We start from the raw sequence: 27,992 nt of genomic DNA on the forward strand, positions 1-27,992 counted from the left end.
TGGCTGGTAATTATTTTTCCTTTCCATATTTAGTGCTTCCTTCAGGAGGTCTTGCAAGGCAGGCCTGGTGGTGACTAATTCCCCCAGCATTTGCTTTTCTGCAAAGCATCTTATTTTTCCTTCACTTATGAAGCTTAGTTTGGCCAGATATGAATTTCTGGGTTTGAATTCTTTTCTTCAGTAATGTTGAATATTGGCCCCCAATCTCTCATGGCTTGCAAGGTTTCCACTGAGAGGTCCGCTGTTAGTCTAATGTTCTTCCTTTTGTAGGCGACCTGGTCTTTCTCTCTGGCTGCCCTTAACATTTTTTCTTTCATTTAGACCTTTGAGAATCTCATGTCATATGTCTTGGGGTTGATCTTCTTGTGGAGTATCTTACCTCATTCTCTGCATTTCCTGAATTTGAATGGTGGCTTATCTTGCTAGGTTGGGAAAGTCCTCCTGGATGATATCCTGAAATATGCTTTCCAACTTGGTTCCATTCTCCCTGTCTTTTTCAGGTACCCTAATCAGTCATGGATTCATGACATGGGTTCATACATAATCCCATATTTGTTGGAGGTTCTGTTTATTCCTTTTCATTCTTTTTTCTCTATCCTCTTCTGGCTGTCTTATTTCAGAAAATCTTTCAAGCTCTGAGATTCTTTCCTCCACTTGTCTGTTCTGCTATTCATACTTGTTATTGCATTGTGACATTCTTATGTTGTGTTCTTCAGCTCTATCAGGTCAGTTATGTTACTCTCTAAACTGGCTATTCTGGCTATCAGCTCCTGTATTGTTTTATCATGATTCTTAGCTTCTTTGCACTGCATTACAACATGCTACTTTAGCTCAATGAAGTTCATTATTACCCACCTTCTGAAGCCTACTTCTGTCAATTCAGCCATCTCAGTTTTTGTGCCCTTGCTGGAAAGGTGTTGTGGTCATTTGAAGGAGAAGAGGCACTCTAGCTTTTTGAGTTTTTAGTGCTTTTGCATTGATTCTTTCTCAGCTTTACGGGTTTATCTACCTTCAATCTTTGAGGTTGCTGATGTTTGAATGGGATTTTTGTGGGATCTTTGTTATTGTTCTTGTTTTCTGCTTGTTTGTTTTTATTTTAAAAGTGAGGCCACTCTTTCATAGGGCTGTTATGGTTTGCTGGGAATCTGCTCCAGACTCTAGTTGCCTTAGTTCTTCCTGTACCTGGAGGTTTCACCAGTGAAGTCTACAAAACAGCAAAGATGGCAGCCTGCTCCTTCCTCTGGAAGCTCCATTCCAAGGGGGCACTGACCTGTTGCCAGCCTGAACACATCTGTAGGAGGTGGCTGGAGACCCCTGATGGGAAGTCTCACCCAGTCAGGAGAAATGGCATCAGGGACTCACCCAAAGCAGCAGTCTGGCTGCCTTTTTGTAGAGGAGATGTGCTGCATTGAGGGGTTGGCGGGGGTTCTTCCTTGTCCAGATAGTTTGTATTCTCCAAAACCAGCAGGCTGAAATGGCTGAGTTGACCAAACCACAGAGATAGTGGCCATCTCTCCCCCTGGGAGCTTTGACCCAGGGAAAGATCAGAGCTCTGCCTTTAGAACCTTGCTGGAGTGGCTGAAGCTCCCACAGGGAGGTCTTGCCCAGTAAGGAGGAATGGATTTAAGTGGTGTCCCACTTAAAGAAGCAGTCTGGCCATGATCTGTCAAGGCAGCTATGCTGCACTGTGAGTGACTCATCTCTGTCAAGACTACCTGTATTCTTCAAAGCCAACAGGCTGAAACAACTGAGTCTACTGGACCACAGAGATGGTGGCTGCCCCTCACCCCAGGAACCTGATCCTGACTCATGCAGAGCCTGCTGCCACCAGCCAACTGGAATTCCAAGTCAGTGGGTCTCAACCCACGAGGTGCTGTGGAAGTGGGATCCTCAGAATGACACGGTTTGTCTCCCTGGACCCAGCCCCCTTCCTAGGGACATGCACCGATGGTTATCCTGCCTTGCTGCTGATCCCAGGGGCATAGTTAGCAAAATTCCTAGGTCTCTGTGTGTGCCTGAGTGGCTGCTCTGCCAAGACTCCACACAGCTCCATGTGACAGACCCAAGGCCCTGGTGGCATGGGCTCATGAGGGAGATCTCCTGGTCTATGAATTGTAAAGATCTGTGAGAGAAGCATGGTTCCCAAGGCAGGGTTGCACAAACACTCACCCCTTCCTTTGGCTGGGGGTGGGGGTTCCCTTGGCTCCATGTGCCTCCTGAGTGGACTGTCACCCAACCCTGCTACTCTTCACTTTCTGTGGGTCAAGCTGTTTGCCTAGTTCAGTCCCAGTGAAAGAACCCAGATATCTCAGTTGAAGGTGCTAAATTCACTTGCTCCTTTCATTCCTTTCCATGAGTGCCATGGACCTCAGCTGCTTCCAATCAGCTATCTTGGGTCCTCTCTGGGATTCTTTCTTTTTAAAATCAATCTTCTCTATTAAGACTTACATCTACAGAATAATCTGAATTTTGTATTTTGGCTTTTAAAAATCCACTTTTCTGAATTCTAAACAGTGCTTCTCAAATACTAAGATACACACAAATCACCAGGTGATCTTGTTGAGATGAAGATTATAATTCTGTAGGTCTGGATTGGGCCTGAAATCTGCTTTTCTAACAAGCACCCAGGTTGTGCAATGCTGTTAGTCCTCAGACCACATTTTACTTTTTACTTTTTTAAAATTATACTTAAAGTTCTAGGATACATGTGCAGAACATGCATGATTATTATACAGGTATACATGTGCCATGGTGGTGTGCTGCACCCATCAACCCATCTTCTACATTACGTATTTATCTTACACTATCCCTCCCCTAGCCCCACACCCCCCAACAGGCCCCAGTGTGTGATGATCCCCTCCCTGTGTCCATGTGTTCTCATTGTTCGGCTCCCAATTGTGGGTGAGAACATGTGGTGTTTGGTTTTCTGTTCCTGTGTTAGTTTGCTGAGAATGATGGCTTTCAGCTTCATCCATGTTTCTGCAAAGGAAATGAACTCATCCTTTTTTATGGCTGCATAGTTTTCCATGGTGTATATGTGCCACATTTTCTTTATTCAGTCTATCCTTGATGGACATTTGAGTTTGTTCCAAGTCTTTGCTATTGTGAACAGTGCTGCAGTAAACATATGTGTGCATGTGTCTTTATAGTAGAATGATTTATAATCCTTTGGGTATGTACCCAGTAATGGCATTGCTGGGTCAAATGGTTTTTCTAGTTCTAGATCCTTGAGGAATCGCCACACTGTCTTCCACAATGGTTGAACTAATTTACACTCCACCAACAGTGTAAAAGGCTTCCTATTTCTCCACATCCTCTCCAGCATCTGTTGTTTCCTGACTTTTTAATGATTGCTATTCTAACTGGTGTGAGATTGTTATCTCATTGTGGGTTTGATTTGCATTTCTCTAATGACCAGTGAAGATGAGCTTTTTTCCTTATGTGTGTTGGCCACATAAATGTCTTCTTTTGAGAAGTGTCTGTTTGTATCCTTTGCTGATTTTTTATGAGTTTTTTTTTTTCTTCTAAACTTAATGAAATAAAGCATGAAGACAAGATTAGAGGAAAAAGAATGAAAAGGAATGAACAAAGCCTCCAAGAAATATGGGGCGATGTGACAAGACCAAACTTATGTTTGATTGGTGTGCCTGAAAATGACAGGGAGAATGAAACCAAGTTGGAACACAGTCTTCAGGATATTATAAAGGAGAACTTCCCAAAGCTAGCAACACAGACCAACATTCAAATTCAGGAAATACAGAGAACACCACAAAGATATTCCTTGAGAAGAGCAACCCCAAGACACATAATTGTCAGATTCACCAAGGTTGAAATGAAGGAAAAAATGCTAAGGGCAGCCAGAGAGAAAGGTCGGGTTACCCACAAAGGGAAGCCCATCAGACTAACAGCAGATCTCTCTGCAGAAACCCTACAAGCCAGAAGAGAGTGGGGGCCAACATTCAACATTCTCAAAGAAAATAATTTTCAACCCAGAATTTCATGTCTAGCCAAACTAAGCTTCATATGCAAAGGAGAAATAAAATCCTTTACAGAGAAGCAAATCCTGGGAGATTTTGTCGCCATCAGACCTGCCTTACAAGAGCTCCTGAAGGAAGCACTAAATATGGAAAGGAAAAACTGGTGCCAGTCTCTGCAAAAACATACCAAATTGTAGAGACCATCAACATTTTGAAGAAACCACATCAACTAATGGGCAAAATAACCAGCTAGCATCATAATGACAGGATCAAATTCACACATAACAATATTAACCTTAAATCTAAATGGGCTAAATGCCCCAGTTGAAAGACACAGACTGGAAAATTGGATAAAGAGTCAAGACTCATTGGTGTGCTATATTCAGGAGGCCCATCTCATGTGCAAAGATACATATAGGCTCAGAGTAAAGGGATAGAGGAAAATTTACCAAGCAAATGAAAAGCAAAAAAAAAAAAAAAAAAAAAAAGCAGAGGTTGCATTCCCACTCTCTGATAAAACAGACTTTAAACCAACAAAGATCAAAAAAGACAAAGAAGGGCATTACATAATGGTAAAGGGATCAATCCAACAAGAAGAGCTAACTATCCTAAATATATGTGCACCCAATACAGAAGCAGCCAGGTTCATAAAGCAAGTTCTTAGAGACCTACAAAGAGACTTAGACTCCCACACAATAGTAGTGGGAGACTTTAACACCCCACTGTCGATATTAGACAGATCAATGAGGCAGAAAATTAACAAGGATATTTAGGACTTGAACTCAGCTCTGGACCAAGTGTACCTAATAGACATCTACAGAACTCTCCACCTCAAATCAACAGAATATACATTCTTCTCAGCACCACATCACACTTATTCTAAAATTGACCACATAATTGGAAGTAAAACACTCCTCAGAAAGTGCAAAAGAATGGAAATCATAACAAATAGTCTCTCACATCATGGTGCAATCAAATTAGAACTCACTCATAATCACACAACTACATGGAAACTAAACAACCTATTCCTGACTGACTACTGTGTAAATAACAAAATTAAGGCAGAAATAAATAAGTTCTTTGAAATCAATGAGAACAAAGACACACCATACCAGAATCTCTGGGACACAGCTAATGCACTGTTTAGAGGGAAATTTATAGCACTAAATGCCCACAGGAGAAAGCGGGAAAGATCTAAAATCAACACCGTAATATCACAATTGAAAGAACTAGAGAAGCAACAGCAAACAAATACAAAAGCTAGCAGAAGACAAGAAATAACTAAGATCAGAGCAGAACTGAAGGAGATAGAGACACGAAAAGCCCTTCAAAAAAAAAAAAAAAAAAAAAAAAAAAAAAAAAAAAAAAACCTCAATGAATCCAGGAGCTTGTTTTTTGAAAACATTAGCAAAATAGATAGACTGCTAGCCAGACTAATAAAGAAGAGAGAAGAATCAAATAGACACAATAAAAAATGATAAAGGGGATATCACCACTGATCCCACAAAAAAACAAACTTCTATCAGAGAATACTGTAAACACCTCTAGAAACTCTAGAAGAAATGGATAAATTCCTGGACACATACACCATCCCAAGACTAAACCAGGAAGAAGTTGAATCCCTGACTAGAACAATAACAAGTTCTGAAATTGAGGCAGTAATTGAGGCCTACAAACCAAAAAAAAAGCCCAAGACTAGACAGATTCACAGCCAAATTCTACAGCAGGTACAAAGAGGAGCTGGTACCATTCTTTCTGAAACTATTCCAAACAATAGAAAAACAGGGACTTATCCCTAACTCATTTTATGAGGCCACCATCATCCTGATACCAAAACCTGGCAGAAGCACAACAAAAAAAGAAAATTTCAGGCCAATATCCCTGAAGAACGTCAACGCAAAAATCCTCAATAAAATACTGGCAAACTGAATCCAGCAGCACACCAAAAAGTTTATCCATCACGATCAAGTCGTATTCATCCCTGGGATGCAAGGCTGGTTCAATATATGCAAATCAATAAACATAATCCATAACATAAACAGAACCAATGACCAAAAAACACATGATTATCTCAAGAGATGCAGAAAAGACCTTCAATAAAATTCAACACCCCTTCATGCGAAAAACTCTCAATAAACTAGGTATTAATGGAAAGTATCTCAAAATAATAAGAGCTATTTATGACAAACCCACAATCAATATCATACCGATGGGCAAAAGCTGGAAGCATCACCTTTGAAACCAGCAGAAGACAAGGATGCCCTTTCTCCCCACTCCTATTCAAGATAGTATTGGAAGTTCTGGCCAGGGCAATCAGGCAAGAGAAAGATATAGAGGGTATTCAAATAGGAAGAGAGGAAGTCATATTGTCTCTGTTTGCAGATAACATTATTGTATATTTAGAAAGCCCGTCATCTCAGTCCAAAATCTCCTTAAGCTGATAAACAACTTCAGCAAAGTCTCAGAATAGAAAATCAATGTGCAAAAATTACAAGCATTCCTATACACCAATAATAGACAAAGGGAGAGCCAAATCATGAGTAAACTCCCATTCACAATTGCTACAAATAGAATAAAATACCTAGGAATCCAACTTACAAGGGATGTGAAGGACCTCTTCAAGGAAAACTACAAACCACTGCTCAAGTAAGAGAGAGCACAAATAAATGGAAAGCCATTCCATGCTCATGGATAAGAATCAATATTGTGAAAATGGCCATACTTCCCAAAGTAATTTGTAGATTCAATGCCATCCCCATCAAGCTACCATTGACTTTCTTCACAGAATTAGAAAAAAAAAACTACTTTAAATTTCATATGGAAACAGAAAAGAGCCCATATAGCCAAGACAATACTAAGCAAAAAGAACAAAGCTGGAGGCATCACACTACTCGACTTCAAACTACACTACAAGGCTACAGTATCCAAAACAGATATATCCACCAATGGAACAGAACAGAGGCCTCAGAAATAATGCCACATATCTGGAACCATCTGATCTTTGACAAACCTGACAAAAACAAGCAATGGGGAAATGTTTCCCTGTTTAATAAATGGTGTTTGGAAAACTGGCTAGCCATATGCAGAAAACTGAAACTGGACCCCTTCCTTACATCTTATACAAAAATTAACTCAAGATGGTTGAAAGACTTAAACGTGGAAGGCTGAGGTAGGCAGATCACGAGGTCAGGAGATCGAGACCATCCTGGCTAACAAGGTGAAACCCCGTCTCTATTAAAAATACAAAAAAATTAGCTGGGTGTGGTGGCAGGCACCTATAGTCCCAGCTACTCGGGAGGCTGAGGCAGGAGAATGGCGTGAACCCGGGAGGTGGAGCTTGCAGTGAGCAGAGATCATGCCACTGCACTCTAGCCTGGGTGACAAAGCGAGACTCCGTCCTTAAAAAAAAAAAAAAAAAAAAAAAAAAAAGACTTAAACATAAGACCTAAAACTATAAAAACCCTAGAAGAAAATCTAGGCAACACTATTTAGGACATAGGCATGGGCAAAGATTTCATGAGTAAAGCACAAAAAGCAATGTCAACAAAAGCCAAAATTGACAAATAGGATCTCATTAAACTAAAAAGCTTCTGCACAGCAAAAGAAACTATCATCAGAGTGAACAGGCAGCCTACAGAATGGGAGAAAACTTTTGCAAGCTATCCATCTGACAGAGGGCAAAAATCCAGAATATACAAAGAACTTAAATTTACAGACCACATTTCTTATTGCAAAGGTCTAGAGTATTGTATGTCCGGCATTGCTTAGATCACTTTGCTCCATAACACTTTCCTAATCAGTTCATTTTTGGGGGACAGAGTAAAGTTCAGAATGATATTATTTCCTAGGCTTTTTCAAGTGATATAGTCGGAAATAAGTCAAACCAATAATGTATCACTAATACAATAAGTCAAACCAATAATGTATCACACATTATCACTAATGTTCTGCTCTTAGAGAAATATATGTACAGATAATAAAGTTGCCTATCATAAATATATGCCACTTTACCTATTTTATAAGCTATAATATATTGACTTTAAAAACTTTTTTTGAGACAAGGTCTCATTCTGTCACTCAGGCTGGAGTGCAGTGGTATGATCATCGCCCACTACAGCCTTGAACTCCTGGTCTCAAGTGATCCTCCTGCCTCAGCCTCCCAAATAGCTGAAATTACAGACCCAAGCCACCGTGCCTGGCTAATGTTTTTTGTATTTCTTATAGGGACAGGGTCTTGCTGTGTTGCCCAGCCTGATCTTGAACTCCTGGGCTCAAACAATCCTCCCACCTCAGTCTCCCAAAATGCTGGGATTACAGATATGCCCCACTGTGCCCGGTCTGATAAAATTTCTAGAGGGTCACATAGCAGAGGTATGAAGCAGGTATAATTGTCTTCATTCTGTGGATGAGGAAACAGGCTTAGAAAACAGAGAATAGGTAAGTCACCACAGGTAAAAGCTGGTGAAGGGTAAAAGTTGCCTCCCTCATCTGGATTACCAGATCCTGAGCTGTACAAAATTAAAAGAAGTAGATATCTGATAAAGGTTTGTAAGATAAGCATTGCTTATTACTAGTCACATGAATCAATATCCCAAGCGCAGAGCACACCTAAAATCTGGGAGGAATAAAACTGAAGTCAAGTTTATGAATATTTGAAAAATAAATAACTCTGTCCACTTGGACATGAGAAACATCATTCTTGATTTATTTGCCATCACTAACCATAGTTGAAGAAATACTCTCACCAACCCTGGTTCTCCCAAACAGCTATAATGACATGAGCAACTTCAAGTCTTCCCCCTCCCCTTCCCAGTCCCCCAAGAACAGGCTTAGGTGTAGTAATGGCATTGTCATGTTGAAGTTGAATTGAGAGCTTTTTGTCTTTGTTGAACACCAAGAATCAGGTCTAGGGGGAAATCTGTAAGTACTATAATTAACTTCAATTTTAATTTCTGGGTGTCTTTTTCCTTCCTACTGCTTGCTGCCAAGGTTCTCCTTCAGTCCCATCAGTTAGAGCAGCATTCACAAAGCTCAGGCCAGACTCCCTTTGGCAATTTTTAAGAGGTTTCTGGGTGATGTGCTTAAGCTCCTCTGGGAAACTTGGAACCAAACTGAAATGTGGCTTGACTATTAAAAAGGGACCACTAGTTTTAAGAAACTGCTTTGCCTTTCTCTGTTTGGGAGAAACTTATGGGGGTTGAATTTTTAATACTTCTTGGTTTACAAATTGTTTTGGTATGTGCTTACTCTTTATTTTTTGCAGTTTGTTTATATTTTATTATTCCTTCCTTTTCTGTCAATATCCCTTGTCTTTATAAGTGTTCACACATAGATCTATGTGTATTTGTTCTATGATTTGCATGAGAGCACTGAAAGACCCAGAAAATGTATCTCTCAAACCTACCCCACTGTTGTTTAAATTAAGATCCTCACTCCTTTTAAAATCCAATTTATGTTACTTGGAAGTTACATTTCACATGATCTATTATAATGTTCACTTGCCCACAGATTAATAGTGAACCAGACAGAACAAGTGAAATAAAAATAAAATCTACTTGAGGAGTTAGGCTTAATGAATAAAAAGTCCTACTATGTAATTTGTTGTAGAAAGAGGACAGGATAAGGGCAATGTGGATGGACTGAAAGCTAGCAGGCATCCAGTTCTATTCTGACATTTACTAAGGAGTAAAAATGTGCTTGATGTACTAGGTATTTTGCAATTTTAAGAACTTACATGACACAATTTCAGTCCTCAAGATGCTCACAGTCTAGACAGGGAGACAGACAAGACCATAGAAGGTAAAAAGCAATACTATGGGAATTACCTAGGAAAGAGATTTCTTTCAATGAATATAGAAGCTATTGGGAAAAGTTCATGGAGGTGATTGCATTTGAGCCAATGCTTAAAAGATTAACAGAAATTCAATAAACAGGAATGAATGGTAAAGACAGTTCAAGAGAAAAAATAGCTTATGCCATTGTCATCCACAGAGGTGGAAAAATGCAAACCATGTACAGAGAATGTACGATTAAATTGAAAGATTTCCATGAAGATCATAGAATTGAAAGCTAGAAAAGTAAACTCTCCTTTTTTATGATTTTGCCAGTGGCATATATCCAAGCCCAATGCTGCTCACTATTTTTAAAGCATGCTTTCTTTCCATAAGACCTTTTGATTGAGAATCACTATACCAGGTCTTTTGTTGGCATGTATTTTTTTGTCCTTGCTCCTCAGTTTACCTTTTTTTCCTATTTGATAGTTCATATATGATGTGTCCATTTCTATCATGAAAGCTGTTGAAAGATACTGATTGAAATGATTCTTTTTGAATTAATTGGACTTGAACTTAGATTGCCATATCTGGCTTTTTTCTAGTCTCAAATGTTAATATCTGTTTTTATTTTGTAGATGTCAGGTTCAAATTCAGGATCACTATTTTTTTTTTCGCTAATTCCGATTGACTTGTATCATCTGATTTAATTTATATTCATCTCTGGGCTTCAGTTACTTCCATGGTTATGTGAAATCACAAATTTTTAGGTATGTCAGTGAATCTAAATGTAGATAAAGTACCTTATTCTCTAAATTTGTCTCCTTGCAGGGTATTACCCAATCATTTAATTCATTAAAAGGTTTTGAAGAAGACTTTGAACAGGATAGACATTGAGGCCCAGCCCCTGATATCTGGAAGCTCCTTCTTTACTCCCTCACTTTAAAATTCTACTTTTGTCAGTAAGAAAATTTGGCTTTGCTGAAAGTAAAAAAGATATCTTGATTTTTGATAGCTTTTCCTAGCCTTACATTTATTTATTATTTCCAGAGTCAAAAGTTCTCATTTTCAGAAAAATGTATCATCATTATTTTGTTGGACTCATAAAACTGTAGTGTTTAAAATTATTATACTATTGAAGGTGACTATTAGCGTGCATATTGAACGTATCATAGGTCACTGATACCTCTTCATCCAAATACTTAACTGATAAGGGTAGCCAGATTCTGTTTTTACCTTCATTTTATACTGTTTTTCAAGATGTGAAGGCAATACATTCTTCTGTTGCTTCCATCTGCTCACCATCAGCCCCTCTTTTTTTTTTTTTTTTTTTTTTTTTTTTTTTTTGTGCTCACAGCATGGAAACTACAGTTATAGCTTAGCACGTTTTGCTTATGGAACTGTGCCAGAAGCAGTTTCAAAGGTGTTTTAAAAATGAAGACATCTGGCAGCTGGCATACTTACAATTCATTTGCCAAAGACAAGTTGCACGCTGCTGGAATTTTCAACTGAAGGGTCACACACTAGGTAAGAAAGCAATCAGGTGGAGCTGGTGCATAGGCAGCCACACACTGAAAAACTATTGGCTCTGTGAGGTTTTGATGGGCTAAATCAGGAAGCATGTGTGTCATCTTCTTGTCCAGCCCACCGTCTTTGTCACTATAACCCTTTAAAAGAGGTAAAAGGAAAAAATAAAAATAAAAAATCCAAGCTAAGAAAATTGACAGTGAATCATAAGGCTGTGACATGTCAATAAAAGTCTTGACAATTTGGCAAAAGAAAAGAGTGCTGAGAGGGGAAAAAAAAAAAAAAAGATGAAAAACGGAATTTGACGCGATGTTGAACCAACATGCTCCTGTCAGTTGTCTGGTTCTGTTTTTTCAGAAAGAAAGAACCTGCGGGATTATGGATTTACAGCTTACCCTCTACGTGAATTACTAGCAGTACACCAATGGATGCCCTCTGACTGAAATTTCACTTGATATTTTATAGTATTAGCATAGTTTTTGGGGTTTTCTGTTTTAAAATATTTTCTCGTAACTGGTAGTCACTAAATACTAGTGCTACTAAATACTACTTTCCAAATAATTGGTCTGTGTGATTTTACACTTGTATTAAAGTTTTGTTTGTTTTGAGTTTTGTTTTGTCTTACTTTGTTTTTGCTGCAACAAGGAATTTAACATGTGAACATGGGAGTTTTATAATGATATTAACAATTGACCTAGCAGAGCAAGGAAGAGAAATTATCTCACTGTATTGACAATCTGTCTCTGACAAATCTGAGCACTTTAAAAGAAATGTGAGCCATAGTTGACAAAGAAGTAAGGAGATTTATGTTTATAAAGTAATAATTAGAGATGACTTGTACTAGATGTTAGTATATTTTCATGCAACAAGCCTAAGTTTTTTTAACCTTCTATACTTGTAAGTTCAGGTCTGCTGTTTTAAGTGGGTGTTCCTGTCTTCTGCTCAAAATATTATGTATAAAAGTATTGGTTAATGGAGAAGGAAGAAGAAGATGGTGTTGCAGTTACAGTTTTATTGTAGGAGACCGTTGACACTTACCTTACCTAAAATGAAGACAGAATTGCTAGCCTCAGAGAGGTTGCAAACTTGTGGCCTAGGTACAGAATCTAGTCCAAAAATATGTGCTTTTGACACATGCACTATCATCCTGCAGATAATTTGCATTTTAAAAAATGTAATTTAACAGGAGAGTTTTTTTTTTTAAATCTGAATTTCAAGTTATTTTTATTTTTTTTAATCACAAGATCAGGCATCACTGCCTCTTGAAAACAGTCTGCCAGCCCTGGCCCACTTCCGGTAGTGTGAGAAGCGTGAGCACTTCCTGTTCACCGGAGTCCTGCACACCTGTTTCCTCCCCAAGGTTGAATGCAAATTGCTACTTCAATGCAGTCCTGCTACTGTTTTTCCAAAATTAGATTGAAGAGGAAAGTGAACTGTTTCTTGTATCTTTGTATCTGTCAAAACTGAGAAAACAAAAATAGACCAGAGGGGCAAGTTTTTCTCATGCCAGGTTCACTGCCCTCAGTCGTTCTGTCTCCTTGGCCCCTGCCCTCCTTTGGACTTGCTTCCTTTCTTCATGAAGCACCTCCTCTGCCCACCTGAGGTTATGTGGGTTAAGACTCCAGGGTTTCCAGCTGCCTCCTGGTCTAGCTTGGAGTCCTTACACCTGTGACCCTCAGTGGAACCATGGCAATCTCACAAACGGGATCTTCTTAAAGACACCCAACATATAGAGCATTCCTGGATTTCAAGGCAGGGACATGGTAAACTATTTGATAGTATTATGACACTTAATAATGTACTTTTTGTTCATACATTTACATAAACTGGTATTGCCTTTGAGAGGTTTACCTCTACCATTAGGCCCTGAATCTTTAATTGAAATTTAGCAATTACAAAATCTGGGAATACTTTTCTTTTAGCTTTTAAAGAGAAAATACTATAAACACGTATGAGGGAAATTGTATGTGGGAAAAATGAAGACCTCAGCTTGGTGATTTTAGTGGTCAGATATGAAATCATCGAGGCAGTAACTAACTACTCTTTTCACAGGGCCATCCATTTAGTATAATTGCTCCCTGAGGAGAATTTTATCATTCTTAAGATTTTAAACTATGTGAAGTACCAGCGGGCTCTACTTCATGTAATCTAGATTGAAGACTGGAGAGATGAATTATAAATGCTTAGAAATGGATTTTAGAAAGAATATTGATGATTTGTCAACTCTTCATCTTTCCTTTAAGACGTGTTTGTTTTTGTTTTTGCCCGTCAAGTGCCTGTCAGATGATGCCAATCTGAAATCCCTGCCATGTTTTCATTCATCACATAAAGCCCTCCATTCAGACCTTCTAGTACATGAAGCCAGATTCTATGGAGTATTTCATTACAGAGTATTGTACCCTCTAAAATGATCTGGCAAAATAATTACTAGAGGAACATTAGTTCTCATTCGCCTTGTGGATGATTTTAGGTTTTTTTCATTTATATGGAATGTTATTACTAGGTTAAAGGGAAGCGAAGTATAGTTTGTTGATCGCAAATGTAATTTCCAGTAAGAAACATCAAATGGAGTTGGGAAAGTGGGAAAAGTTGATTTTGAAAGAGGTGCATTTTTAAGGAACAATTCCAGATGTGTGGAGAGTGGGTGGGGGTAGGGTATGTGTTGACAGCAGAGTGTCAGAGACTTATGTGTTCTTTTTAACCATTCAATTAAAAAAGGGTACTTTGAAAGTGAAATAAAATTACATTTGATTTCACAAATAAATAAATGTGAGAAAATTTCCACTTATCTTATAAAAAGGCAACCTAAAAATCTGGAAAATGGAGCTAGTTACATTTTTTCTTAGTGGAAATGTTCTCTGACATTCTTCAACAAATTTTACTAAGCAGCTATTAAACAAATTTTACTGAGCACATACTATGTCTAAAGTACTCTAATTCAACTCTAGAAGGAAATTACAATAAAATTTCTTGAAAACCTATTTTATTTTTGTTTTGAAAAATATGTTTTATATTAATATTTATTGACAAGTATAACAATGCCTGACATTTTAGTAATGATAAAGAGTTTGCAAATTGTTTATATTTATGATTTTTAAATGATAGTTCTGTGGCTAAGCAACAAGGTACTATTGCCTCTACTTTGTGATTCAAAATGGGTAAGTGACTTATTTAAGAGCGCATAGCAAACAAATTAGTAGAAACATTTTCCTGGCTCAGTGCTTTGTATAGCTCACCATGCTGAAAGAGATGATTATGTTCTCTTTATCATTACAATTGACATTAAAATAGATTAATATTAAACTCAGATGGAATAATGTAGGGGTTTAGTTTAAATTTTGGGTGATTCATACATGCTATATGCTAAATGCTATGGCAGGTGCTGTGTGTACAGTTGAAAATAAAACAGAAGTTGTCCTAAAGTTTACAGGGTAATTGGAAAGACAGATCTTAAATAAATTACTACACTTGTAGGTATTCCAAGAATAAACCAGGCATGCTTCTGCTCTGGGGACATTTGCATTTGCTGTTGCCTTTACTTAGACTGCTCTTCCCCCAGATATCTATGCAGCTCCCTCCCTCACCATCTTTGCTCAAATGTCTGCTTCTCAATCTTTGTGTAATTCTAAATGCAGCCAAATGAGCATTCACATGTGAGAGCAAAGTAAAGGCATGTTAGAAAGTCCATTCAGAAAGAAATACTCAAGGAAGTACTCAAAGAAAACAAACAAAAATAAGATTTCAGGAGAATGAAATTGAATACAGGAAATAGAAGGTAAAAATAAACCAGTGAACCTTCTGGTTAAGTGGAAATCCTCACAGTCATGTACATTTTTACAAGTATTAAGAATGTAGAACGAAACTAGATGAATTCATTATACGATTTGAAGGTCAAGGCAATGTTAGTAAAGGAGAAAGTAATAGCGTGCTGAGGTTTATTGTCTTTACTAGGGAAAGGTATATACATTTAAACAAATGAGCTTTTAAAATTCACAGCTAGCCAATACAGGAACAGAAACAAAGCACGTAATTTTTAAATCTCTGGGAAGGGAAGAAAGGTAGAGAAAACTCAATCAGCCCCCAAAGAGACAGGGGAAAAACTTACTTTTAAGAAAATAAATATTAAATATTTAATAGTGGTAATATGTTCAAACATATTAATAATCACGATGAGTGCAAAACATTAATTCTCCTGTTAAAAGACAGAGATTATCAGCTCACACCTGTAGTCCCAGCACTTTGGGAGGTCAAGGCGGGCAGAACACGAGGTCAGGCGATCAAGACCAGCCTGGCCAACATGGTGAAACCCCATCTCTACTAAAAATACAAAAATTAGCTGGGTGTGGTGGTGGGCCCATGTAATCCCAGTTACTTAGGAGGCTGAAGCAGGATAATCGCTTGAACCTGGGAGGCAGAGGTTGCAGTGAGCTGGGATCACACCACTGCACTCCAGCCTAGGTGACAGAGCAAGACTCTGCCAAAAAAAAATAAAAAATAAAAATAAAAATAAAAAACCTAACTGCTTCCTATTTGCAAGAGACACTTCCAAAATGAAATGACACAGCATGATTAAAACACAGGATGGACAGAGTTATTTCAGAAAGATGCTGATTATCATAGAGAAATACCAGTTAAAGAAATATTAATATGACATAAATTAGACACTGGGGCCAAAATTGTTAAATGTGACAAGGAGGAAGATTTATAAATACAACAATCCATTAAGATATAAAAATCACAAATTTTATTTACTTAACCATGGAGCTTTGGCATATATAAGAAAAATCTATTAGAAATACAAGTGATATTGTTAAATTCATAATGTGGGAATTATGTACATTATCTTATTTAGTACATCTCCTAGAATTTGAGGATTAAAGTATCCAAAAAATAATAAGAGTAAATAGGATTTCAATTATATATATATACACACACATATATATGTGCACACACACATATACCCAACAAATAAAAGATACACATTTATCAAATACACATGGATTTTTTTTTTAATTTACAAATATGTTTCGGGAAACAGTCTCAATAAACATCAAAGAAAAATTACATAGTCATGTTCTCTCTTCAATGCAACAAAATTAGAAATTAATAACAAACTTATAGCTGATACAATCTAACTACTTGGACAAAGTTCTAAAAATCATTTAAATAATTCCTACACTATAGGAAGAATCTAGAATACAACATTGCCCAAGTCATACATAGAGTAACTCAATACAGTGAAGCTGGCAGTTCTCCTCAAATTAATCTGTAATTCAACGCATTACCAAATAAAAACTTAAAAGTTAACTCTGAAATATATCTGGAGGTGAGAATAATCAATAAAGAAAAGAAAAATGTGAATAAAATGTCTTCTAAAACTTTCTAAAATATCAGAGCATACTAACATGTTGAAAGAGTCTGGTGTTAATGTTGGGGCAGACAAATAGACACATAAATAAATGAAATAGAATGCAGTGTCCAGAAAAGTGAATTCAAGATAACAAAAAGATTGTATTTAAAACCACAAAATATAGAAAAATATTTTTATAATATTGGAGTAAGACGAGCCCTGTTAAGGCAAAACCAGAAGCTAAAAATCAAATGATTAGTAGATTTTAATACCTATTTAAAACCTAATACAGATTTAATACAAACTAATAACCTAAGTTTGATCCAATAAAAATCAATAAACAAAACTAAATGACAAGAAATAGACTGGGATAAAATATTTGCTATATACAAACAAAGGATTACACAGGATTATGTATAGGATATATAAATAACTCCCAATAATGAACAAGAAAAAGTTAATCCAACAGAGAAAAATTGCTCAAAAGAGTGAGGAATGTGACCAGGTAATTAAAGAGAAAACATAAATGGCTAGTTAACAAATAAAAATGTGTTTTACCTCAATAGTACTCAGATAAATGAAAATTAAAACAGAAGTGAGATATAATTTTTTCAGTTATCAGATTTTTTTAATTTAATTGCTAAGGTTTAGTGTTGATAATGATGTGAGGAAATGAATACTCGCATAGCCTTACCTCCAGCCCCTCACTTTGAGACGTCTGTAGTGAACACTGTTGGCTGCCTGCACAGGGTTTCTGCCATCTAAAACCCTGATTTCTTCAATGTTGCTCCTTCCTATACATCCTGTATTCTTCAAGGGAAGCTGACCCACCCCCTGTGTTAGGGATGAATCTGACTGAACTAAAGGTAATTTCAGCCCCTTCTCCCTCCAGTGATGGGTCAGAAATCTAGACAATGAAAGCAAGAAAAATTTTGCTGGAAGTTTTCAGAAAAGTTTTTTTACTCTTGGAGAACATCAAGAAGCCAACCATGCTTTCTCCCACAAGGCGTATGCAAGGAAGAATGCAGCCTGAAGTTTCTTTAACCTCTGAAATTCCTCTTATAGGAACAGATAATTTTTCTACAACGTGCTAGACAATGTTCTGTGTCCTGGGAACAGACAATATACAAAACAGGCAAAACGCACTGCCTATGAAACATTTTTGGGGGGCAGATATAAACAAGGGTAAGTAAGTGAAATATATTGTTTGACAAATAGTAAAGCAGAGAAAGATTAAAAATATTGGGGTATAATAAAAATAGAGCAGTCAGGAAGGCCTCCTGAAAAGTGGACATTTGAGTGTATTCTTGAAGGAAGGAGGAAGAAAGATACACTGACATTTAAGAGAAAAGCATTCCAGGAAAAGCAAGAAATTGGTAAAGAGGCCAGAGTGTCCTGGAATGTTCAAGGAAGAGCAGAAAACTCTGTGGGGTGGGATCAGAATGAGCAAGAAGCAGAATAATGGCAGATATGATCAGAGATGATAGGGGGGCAGATTGAGTATGACCTTATAGACCATTATAATGGCTTTGGTATTTTTCTATTTGTGAAATGAGAAACTATTAGAAGATTCAGAGAGTTGACATGGTCTTAGTTTCATTTAAGCAAGAGGACTGATTTCCGAGTTGGCTGGACTGTCAAGGGACAAGGGAAGAAGTAGGGAGATAGAAGTTAGTGGTTTAATGCAATAAAACCAGGGAGAATTGACAGCAGGATGGACTAGGAAAGTGGCATGGAGGATTTGAAAAACAGTTGAGTTCTGGATATATTTTGAAGGTAGAGTCAACAAGATGTGCTGATGGACAAGATACAGGGTATAGGAAAAAGAGAAGAGTCAAGGAAGACACCAAAGGTTTAAGCCTAAGCAACTCCTCAAGAATGGAGTTGCCCTTAACTGAGAAGGAAAGCTGGTTTGGTGTAAAAGTGGGGAGAAGTTTAGGGTTTGGTTTGGTTTTGTTAAGTTTGAGAAGCTCATGTCTCAAAGTAGAGATGTCAAGTGAGCATTAAGATATTCAAGGCTAGGTTTCATGAAAAGGTTGGTTTGAAGGTAAACATTTGGGAGGTGTCAGAATCCACATTATTTAATTACTTAATACCATGAAATTTGTAATGAGATCACCAAAGGAGGAAACAGAGAGAAAGGGAAGACTTGGCTGTGGGGCACTCCAATGTCGAGATTTAAGAAAGCCAGCAGGAAAGAATAGGCAAGAAAACTGAAAAGGAGTAACCAAGAAGCTAGGAAAAAATTCAGGGAAGCATGGTGTCCTGAAAGCCAAGTTTAAAAATTGTTTTTAGCAGGGAGCAATCAATTGAGTTGAATGCTGCAATAAGTCAGTATAACACAGTGGCTAAGATAAAGGTTATAAGCTATTCTGCCGGGTTCAAATTCCATTCTGCCATGTATTTGCTTTGTGACTTGAAAAAGTTACTACACTTCTCTGTGTCTTTTTCTCCATCTATAATCTGAGGATTATAATGGATCCCATTTCATATGGTTTGTTTAACATTTGGAATAGTGCCCAGAGCATAGGAATTGCCTAGTAAACAGCAGTTATGCTTATTATTACTATTAATAATACCGAGAAGTAGTAATATTAGGAATAATAAGAAAAGCACTGAGTATTGACCATTGAATATCACAATGTGGAGGTAATTTGTGACATTAACAAGGAGAAATTTGGGTTAACAATGGAAACAAAAGCCTGTTTGGAGTGATTTCATGTCCAAAAACAATGGAAGATTAATTGGAGACAGTGAATACAGAAACTATTACAAGAACTTTTTCTTGAAAAAGTAAAGGAGAGCAGAGACATAGTTGGCAGTTACAGGCAGAAGTTTGGTAAGAAAGGATCTTTTATTACAGGAGAAATAACAGGCTTTAAATAATAAGTGTATTTATTTTAAATATACCTAAACTGAGAGCTTGGCCTTAGAGGAGTCATTCAGAAGGCTTGCTAGTGATAGACAAAATAGAAGGTGAGTAGCACCGGAAAGGGGCTGACCTTCAATAACCTCCATTAAATTTATTGTTTATTATGTATCTCTCACACACAAGAATGTAGCTCCAGAAAAGAGGACACTACATTCCCTGCTATAGCTCCATCACCTCAAACAGTACCCCAGCACACAGTAGGTGTTCAGTAAATATTTGTTAAATGGATGACAATTTCTGGTGAAAATTTGAGGCCCGGAGAAGTTGCATAAATTCTTTGCCCAGCTTACGATGTCAGAGTTGAATCTAAAACCTGAGTCTCCTCGTTCTCAATACAGTGAACATTCCAATATTGGGATAACCTGGGTTTCAGAATTCACATCCTGTTCCCAAAGCAGTATTTTAGAAAATTAAAGCTATTTTCAAAGGCTGAAATGAGGCAGACAAGGATGGAATGACTTCCTTCTTCTTTTCAAGATTATCTGAAATCACCCTACATTACTGCAAGCACTATTTTTATTCTGTAAAAAAAAAATTAAAGTTTGTTGACAATGTGACTGTTAAATAATTAAAACTTAAAAGTCTTAAAAAATCTACAAATGCTAACAAAACTCATTGTTTGTTGAATAATGTAAATGAAAATGACATTTTAAAAAATTATCACAAATCTTGACCTTGGTCCTATTGCACAATCTCTCTAGTATTTTTCAAGGACTAAAAACAATTGAAAACATGCAAATATTATTCCTTGAGGTAAAAAGTTAAATTATGTATAAATGTAGCAGATACTTTCAGAAAGTTCACCAGTAATAGGACTGCTAAGGCAATTAGAAATAACCTTGGATTTCTTATTCCTTAGTGTAATACAAACTAGATAGAGAGCAAGATTGAAAGGTTAAGAGAGGTGTTTCTCTGTAGTATTTATTCCTGAATGTTTCGTGGCATTGTTAACTAAAATTTAATAACTCTAGCCATACATAAACCTTCCATTCCATCCATATAAAAATCTCTCACACCATGTAAAAAAAAGACACAGGTTTTTTTCTTTTGCATACATAAATAAATTAGGATTTTGCCCAAAATAAGATAACTGAAATTTGATTTTATTAATCAAATTGTATGGCTCATTTATAGTTCTGTAAAACTATAACTAACTAGAATTGGAGAAATGTTTTTAGAATGGCCAGAGACTATAAAAGGAAGAAAATTCATAGAACATCTGCAGTTAACTTGAGGATTTTATAAAAGCTTAGTAAATAGGTTTAAATCAGCATAGATGGAGACTTGTAACATGCCATAATGGAAGTTGAAAGTTAGGTCTTCAATCATGTAACCATAAAAATATCTCTCTTGCTAAGTTTCTGAAAAGCATACCATTGTGAAATAAGGCAAAAAGTTTGCCAGAGATTTGTTTCTCTTCTTAAAAGTGGCCTTATCCTTTAGCCTAATAATCTCACTTCTGGAAGATTACTTCAGGGAAATAATCAAAAGGAAGAAAAATTCTACATGTTCAAAGATGTTTGCTTAAGTATTATGTATATAATTTAGGATTTGGTAAAAATCTAGATGTTCAACAATAGGGAAATATTTAATTAAATTTTAGTCTATCCACTTGAGGTAATAATATGTAATCATTAAATGCATAGTATAAAATGCTCATTGTATACAAATGCATATATATGGTTAAACTGTGTGTTTATTTTATTAAACAGTTCAATCTCAATTAATTAAGCTCTTGTCATATACATGTAACTGTGTGAATACTACCTGGACTTAAGGGTGGGAAAAAAAAACAGATAAGTACCACTCTTCATAAAATCTTGTCTTCAGAATGCTTAATTCTGTCTGGTTGAGCCACATGATACATTGATAAAGACTCTTAGGTTCCCAGGGTAATTATAGGTCACCCCTAAGTAATCACCAGGTAGGCTTTCTCATTCATTGCAACTAGCTTCATGAAGCAGAGAAATTTACTTTATTGATTCTGGGTATTTTGCTAGCCTCTTCAAGTCATTTTGGAATCTTTTTTCAGGCGATATGAAGTATCTCTATATTTCAGTGCACATCTTTGCTATAGAAAAGTGATTTTCAGCTTTGCAGCCCAAAGATGCATTCCATGTATGAATAGCAGTCTTTGTGCCATGAGTAAAGTCATCAGCTTCTATGTGATGCAGAAGAAATGTTCATCTTCTAATGTGCATATATGTAAAGCCACCCCTTTAAAATCAGCTCCTTTAAACGGCACTGAGTATGCTTCTGTGTATGACACATCAATGTCCATTAATTGCATGCAGAGAGAACTGAGATTCCAATGGCAAAATCTGTAAAAGTAGATATACAAAGAAAAGTGGAAGCATCTGTTTAATATATACGACATTAGAATTTAATTTTACCTCTGTGATGCTTTTGTGTGGCTGCAGTGTTACAGCAGAGCATATAAGCATAGCCGTGCAGTGTCAGCAGGTGCATGCCACCAAATTACTGCTTTTAATTTGCATATTCATCTGCTAAGAAGCATGTCATTATCATATCAAAGGGATACTAAGCAACATCTAGCTTGGAGAGATGTGGCATAGTTTCAATAGGAGCAATTAATGCAAGATGAGGACTCTCTTTCTGTCATGTCTCCCAGGGCTAGCTGTAATCCGGCTGATTATTGGATACCAATAAGACTGAGGGCCCAGTTGGCACAGAATAAGAGAAGAACTGGAAAGAGAGCCTGCTAGTCCTCTCTACTGTACACTTGATGGCAATTTGACACTCTGGTCACTCAAAAGAATCCTATTAATATCATGGAAGCTGTCTACATGCACCCATCTGTTTTAGTTGTCATAAAATGACCAAATGCAGCCCAAAAGTAACGTATTTTAAAAAAAGAAGAATCTCGACAAGTGGGCATGAAACAGGAAAGTGAAAGAGGCATTAAAATTGTGTTTACAAATATGGGTTTTAGTACTTAAGTAAGTTTCATTTAACAAACATTGTTTCCTTTCTTCAAACATTTATTGAGCATCTACATATATGTCAGACAGTGTCAGAACCTACAGATACAGACATAAGCAAGTCACAATCCATAATATGAACAAACTTGCAATTGAGCAGGGGAGGCAGATGTGTAAACCAAACAAAACTTGAATAACATTGACTTTTTTGTTGTTTATTAGAAAAGGTCAAAAATGTGCAAAACCATCTTTTTGATATGACAGCAATAACACAGAATAATTTCTTTCAAGGAAAGCCTTTTCAAGAACAGAATCTTTAATTTTAGTTAATTTTGGAAACTGTATCACTTTTCATTTCTTAATGGAAGTAGCTGGAAACAGTGTGAAAACTTGAATATTAATAGTTGAACAATGGAAATATAGGTAGTTTTAAAATTGTCCTATTGTTTCTCAGTTTTTCATTGGATACAATGACATAAGTAATGCTTTTAAAAAGCAGGAACAATTCATAGTTTGCTTCTTACAGTGTCTAGGATGGGAAGTTACAAACACTTCATTAAATTATTCAACAAGGCCAGGCCCGGTGGCTCACGCCAATAATCCCAGCACTTTGAGAGGCCGAGGCGGGTGGATCACCTGAGGTCAGGAGTTTGAGACCAGCCTGGCCACCATGGTGAAATCCCATCTCTACTAAAAACACAAAAAATTAGCCGGGCATGGTGATGGGCACCTGTAGTCCCAGCTACTTGGGAGACTGAGGCAGGAGAATCGCTTGAACCCAGGAGGCGGAGATTTCAGTGAGCCAAGATTGCACCATTGCACTCCAGCCTGGGCAACAAGAGCGAAACACTCTCTCTCTCTCTCTCTGTATGTATGTATATACATACACACACACACACACACACACACACACACATATCAAATAGTTTTGAACACTCATCATGTACCAAATGCTGCTATAAGCACTAGGATATAGCTATGAACAAAACAAGCCATTCGCCTGCCCCTGTGCTTACACTCATACATGCTCCTGTGTATGAACCACATGCCTAAAGGAAAGTTCAATGACATTTTTTCAACAAGGATTTAATCAATACCCTATATGCACTAGACTAGTCAATAAAGGGAATTTTTCACCTTGGAAACTATAAAATGGCAGTGAATACAAAAAAAGCTTTCCAAGTGGCCAGTAAACCTAGAACTGAATGGTTTATGTGAACCAAGACTTAAGAATGTATTCTTTTATGGGTGTCCAGTCTTTCAAAGTAGTTTCAGACATCTCTAAAACCAGTTAACTCAGTATAGCTTCAGAAAGCTCACCAATCCCTCTCTTGTCAATCGTTGTTAAAATTCAGGGATGAGGAGTTAGACCTTAGTGAGCATCAGATCCAGGCACTTGGTTTGCATCACCTTATTTAGTACTCAGAGGAATCCTTTCAGATATATGCTAATACATCCAATTTGCAGATAATAAAACCAAGGCTTAGAGAGTTTATGTTTCCCAAGGTTACCCAGTTGAGAAGTAGCTGAATAGGATTAGAACACAGAGTTTCCTAATGCCAAATATGTGTACTATTCACAGCATGTTCTTTACAAATACAGCATTCAATATCCCAGTCTAATCTATTTTTTGGCAATGAACGTGAATATCAGATCTAACTTATATGATTATAGTTAATCTTTTTGAGCAAGAACAATATTTGCCCAATGCCACTTTTTAACCTTATTATGGTGAGAATTAAGAGTTAAATGATGTATACTGTATCAAAACTACTGGTTGAAATTTAAGCAAATGAACAAGAAAATGGTCTCTTTAACTATGTGTTAGTACTCTGGTTAACTTTTTTACCAAATGAAAGGGTTATTTTTAACCTTAATCTTATTAAGTTTTTAATTAAACCTATGCTGAGAATTATTAACTGAGAATTTTCATTTTGTATTTTTTTAAGTTGGTTTTTTGGTAGAGTTGAAAAAGCTGCTGACTTGGGATTTCGAGGACTTGGGTTTAAATTTTGGCTTTAAATTTTGGTTGTCTGTGAATAATACTTAGCCATAAGGGTCTCAGTCTTTTTTTATTTTTCCATTAAATGAGGAATTTAATCTAGTTGCTGTCTCAGGTTGCTTCCAAGCCTAGCTTTCTATGGTTCTATGAAAAATAGCTAGCAGGGGCTCTACTTTAAATATAGCACATAAAATATTTGAATACCCCATACTTCCTGAATTCTTCTTTCCTGCAAATAAAAAAAATTGTCTAGTATGCTTTTAAATAATGCCTTAAAGCACAACTTTAGTAGATGGTAATTATTGATTGTTCCTCTCTCACAAAAGTTGGTTACATCACAGCAGTGAATGTTTACTTATTTCTTTGTTACCAAGAAGGAAGAAAGAAAGAAATGAGAAAAGAAAATGAAAGGAAGAAAGGAAGCCAGACTTGTGTACATGGATATTACATACACACAGGTGATCATGTTGTCAACTTTTTAAAGTTGTTTGATTTGTTTCTGCCATAGAAAAATAAAGACAATGTTACCCTTCAACAAGTGATATTCTTGGCGTCCTCCCTTAAGTGAAATGGGAGGTTCTACAAATGCTAGAGTTCCACAGAAATTTTTATTTATTTATTTCTTCTGTTAACAACAGTAAATTTTATGAATTTACTATGAATCAACTTATAGCTTTTTATATTTATAACTATCATTATTCATATTATTTATGACTATCAAGTCAAACATCACTTAATTATCATCCACTGTAGGCATTTGGATATTTTCTTTTTCCTTTTTCTTTTTGAGACAGAGTCTTACTCTGTTGCCACGGCTGAACTGCAGTGGCACATCTCGGCTCACTGCAACTTCCGCCTCTCGGGTTCAAGTGATTCTCCTGCCTTGACTTCCTGAGTAGCTGGGATTACAGAAATGCACCACCATGCCTGGCTAATTTTTGTTTCTTTAGTAGAGATGGGGTTTCATCATGTTGGCCAGGCTGGTCTCAAATGCCCGAACTCAAGTGATCCACCCACCTAGGCCTCCCAAAGTGCTGGGATTACAGGCATGAGCCACTATGCCCGGCCAACATTTGGATATTTTCTAACTGATTTATTTAAGCCTGCATTCACACAAGGAGGTCTTCAAGATTAATCTATTGTTTTCAAGAGACCCCAATTCAGATCAAAACCTTTTCTAACTTCACATATAACTCTGTTAGAAGCATACTCAAGGGAAAGCACCTTTCACAAATAAATGTCACTTTCAACTATCAGTTCACTTTGTCCCCTCTCATCAATCTTGGTACAATCTCCCAAACTTCTATAGAGTGACTGCAGGTGTAAAAAAAAAAAAAAAAAAAAAAAAAGCTCAATTCTTTAAAAACTTGGTACAGGTTTTTTGTTTATTATTCACAATCCACAGAGGAAAGTTTTTGTGTCATCTGTTATCTATATGGCTTAAAATGGTGACAGAGATACTCAGCAAGTCCATTTGCAAACCTCTGATGTCCATTTTCAGCTGCTGCAGTGAGAAATATGAATCATCAATGCTTTTGTTGGAAGGATTCAAGGTACTTCATATCTACCTCATGGAAACAACAGGTATTGGTATATATCTGATTTTTAAGTTTCTAAAGAAAGAAAAAGAGGCTGCTTTCATTCATTTATATATGTCTATATTATTAACAGTGAGCCAAGTGGACACAGTAGAACAAGAAAACATAGTGTTCTTTAGAAAGCCTAGGCTTTATTGGTGCAATTCAAATGGTCAGATATCACATTTATGTCTAAAAAAGAAAAACAAAAAATTGTTAAGTGATGACATGGGTTAAAATTGAAGAAAGAACTCTAGTATCACATGTCAGTCTTATTGCTGATAGGGGAAGGTAGATATGAATAAAGGAAGATAAAATTGCGCCATTGATAACATGGGGAAAGTGCATCATGGTACATTTTGTTTTAACCGCATAAGAGATGAAGAGTAATAGATCCATTATATGCTTGTGTTATGCCAAATCATAGCTAGAAATCCTTGATCCACTTCAGAAGAAATACTTGGCAGCAAAGAGAAATGAATACTTAATTATTCAATTAAAACTAACCTAAACCAAGGACAAATCCTGAGATTATCCACAACCACATGACATGAGGTAGATTTAGATGGCAAAAGGAAATTAACACTTTCCCAAGTAGAAAATTAGTGACATACAAGTGTTTTGTTTGGCTGCTTTAAAAGTAGGAAAATTTTACACTTAGCTAGATTTTTTCCTCTTTTCTTAAAAAGTTAAAAGACTTCAGAGCACTTTAGGCACTGACTTAGATTTCTACATGACAATTGGAAGAAACTAGACAGTGGATGCCCCCTTCCAATTAAGTCTCTTCTGTTTTACCATAATCCCCACCAGCCCCTCTCATCTTACCCGCAGCTTGGTTACCTACCTGATCCCCTGTAGGTTTGTGGGTTTTTTTTTGTTGTTTTTTTTTTTTGAGAAAGAGTCTCGCTCTGTCGCCCAGGCTGGAGTGCAGTGGCACAATCTCTGCTCACTGCAACCTCCTTTCTTCGCCTCCCGGGTTCAAACGATTCTCCTGCCTCAGCCTCCCGAGTAGATGGGACTGCAGGCATGTGCCACCACACCCGGCAATTTTTTTTTTTTTTTTTTTTGTATTTTTAGTAGAGACAAGGTTTCACTGTGTTAGCCAGGATGGTCTTGATCTCCTGACCTCATGATCCGCCCACCTCGGCCTCCCAAAGTGCTGGGATTACAGGCGTGAGCCACCACGCCCAGCCCCTTGTAGATTTTTGAGCATTCAACCCCTGATAGCCTAAGCATTACTCTGGGCCACATGTTTTATCCTGGTAATCCTTGAAAATATCTCAAGAGACATAGCATTATTCACATTTTAAAGACAAGAAAACCAAAGCTCTGGGAAATCAGGTAACTGGCACAATTGTTAATCCAACATAGATAGACTATCATGCTCTTTCTTTCCTCTCTCCCTAAATAATGTTTTAAGGATTAGAAAAGTTTAGAACAGCCTGGATGCAGTGGTTCACACCTGTAATCTCAGCACTTTCGGAGGCCGAGGTAGGTTGATTGCTTCAGCCCAGGAGTTCAAGACCAAACTGGTAAAACCCCATCTCTACAATAAATACAAATATTTGCTAGGTGTGGTGGCATATGCCTATAGATCCAGCTACTTGGAAGGCTGAGGCAGGAGGCTTGATTGAGCCCAGGAGGTTGCAGTGAGCCGAGATTGAGCCATTGTACTCCAGCCTGGGTGACAGAGTGAGACTCCGTCTCAAAAAGAAAAGTTTAGACCAGTCATTCTCAAACTTACTTGCATATTAGAATCAATTGAAAAGCTTAAAATAAAAAAGTGTGAGCTCCATCCCAGGCCACATAAATTAGAATCTCTTGAGGTGGATGCAGGCATAGATTGTTTTCAAGTTTCTCAGCTGATTGTAATGTGCAGCCAGGGATGCAAACCCCAGCTTAGGTATCAAAAGA

At 37.1% G+C, this 27,992-nt stretch overlaps 1 protein-coding gene across 28 annotated transcripts in view; it reads left to right on the forward strand.

Annotated features, from left to right (window-relative positions):
• LOC107128895 (uncharacterized) overlaps positions 1-27,992 on the forward strand; it is a 785,137-nt gene that overhangs the window by 519,310 nt on the left and 237,835 nt on the right. For 13 of the 28 annotated variants that reach the window (XR_012430875.1, XR_012430878.1, XM_074031447.1 and 10 more), the window contains one exon: positions 26,003-26,085. The exons of 12 other annotated variants lie outside the window; for them this stretch is intronic. Coding sequence is in view for 11 of the 16 variants with exons in the window: in XM_074031447.1 (XP_073887548.1) it covers positions 26,003-26,085 (83 nt within the window). In the remaining 5 variants the exon portion in view is untranslated. Of the gene's footprint in view, positions 1-24,875; positions 24,960-26,002; positions 26,086-27,992 lie in introns of all 28 variants that reach the window. 3 more of the 28 variants (XR_012430874.1, XR_012430877.1, XR_012430879.1) reach the window with 1 other exon arrangement.

The sequence above is a fragment of the Macaca fascicularis genome, chromosome 2 (genome assembly GCF_037993035.2).
Source record: "Macaca fascicularis isolate 582-1 chromosome 2, T2T-MFA8v1.1".
Classification (NCBI taxonomy): Eukaryota; Metazoa; Chordata; class Mammalia; order Primates; family Cercopithecidae; genus Macaca; species Macaca fascicularis.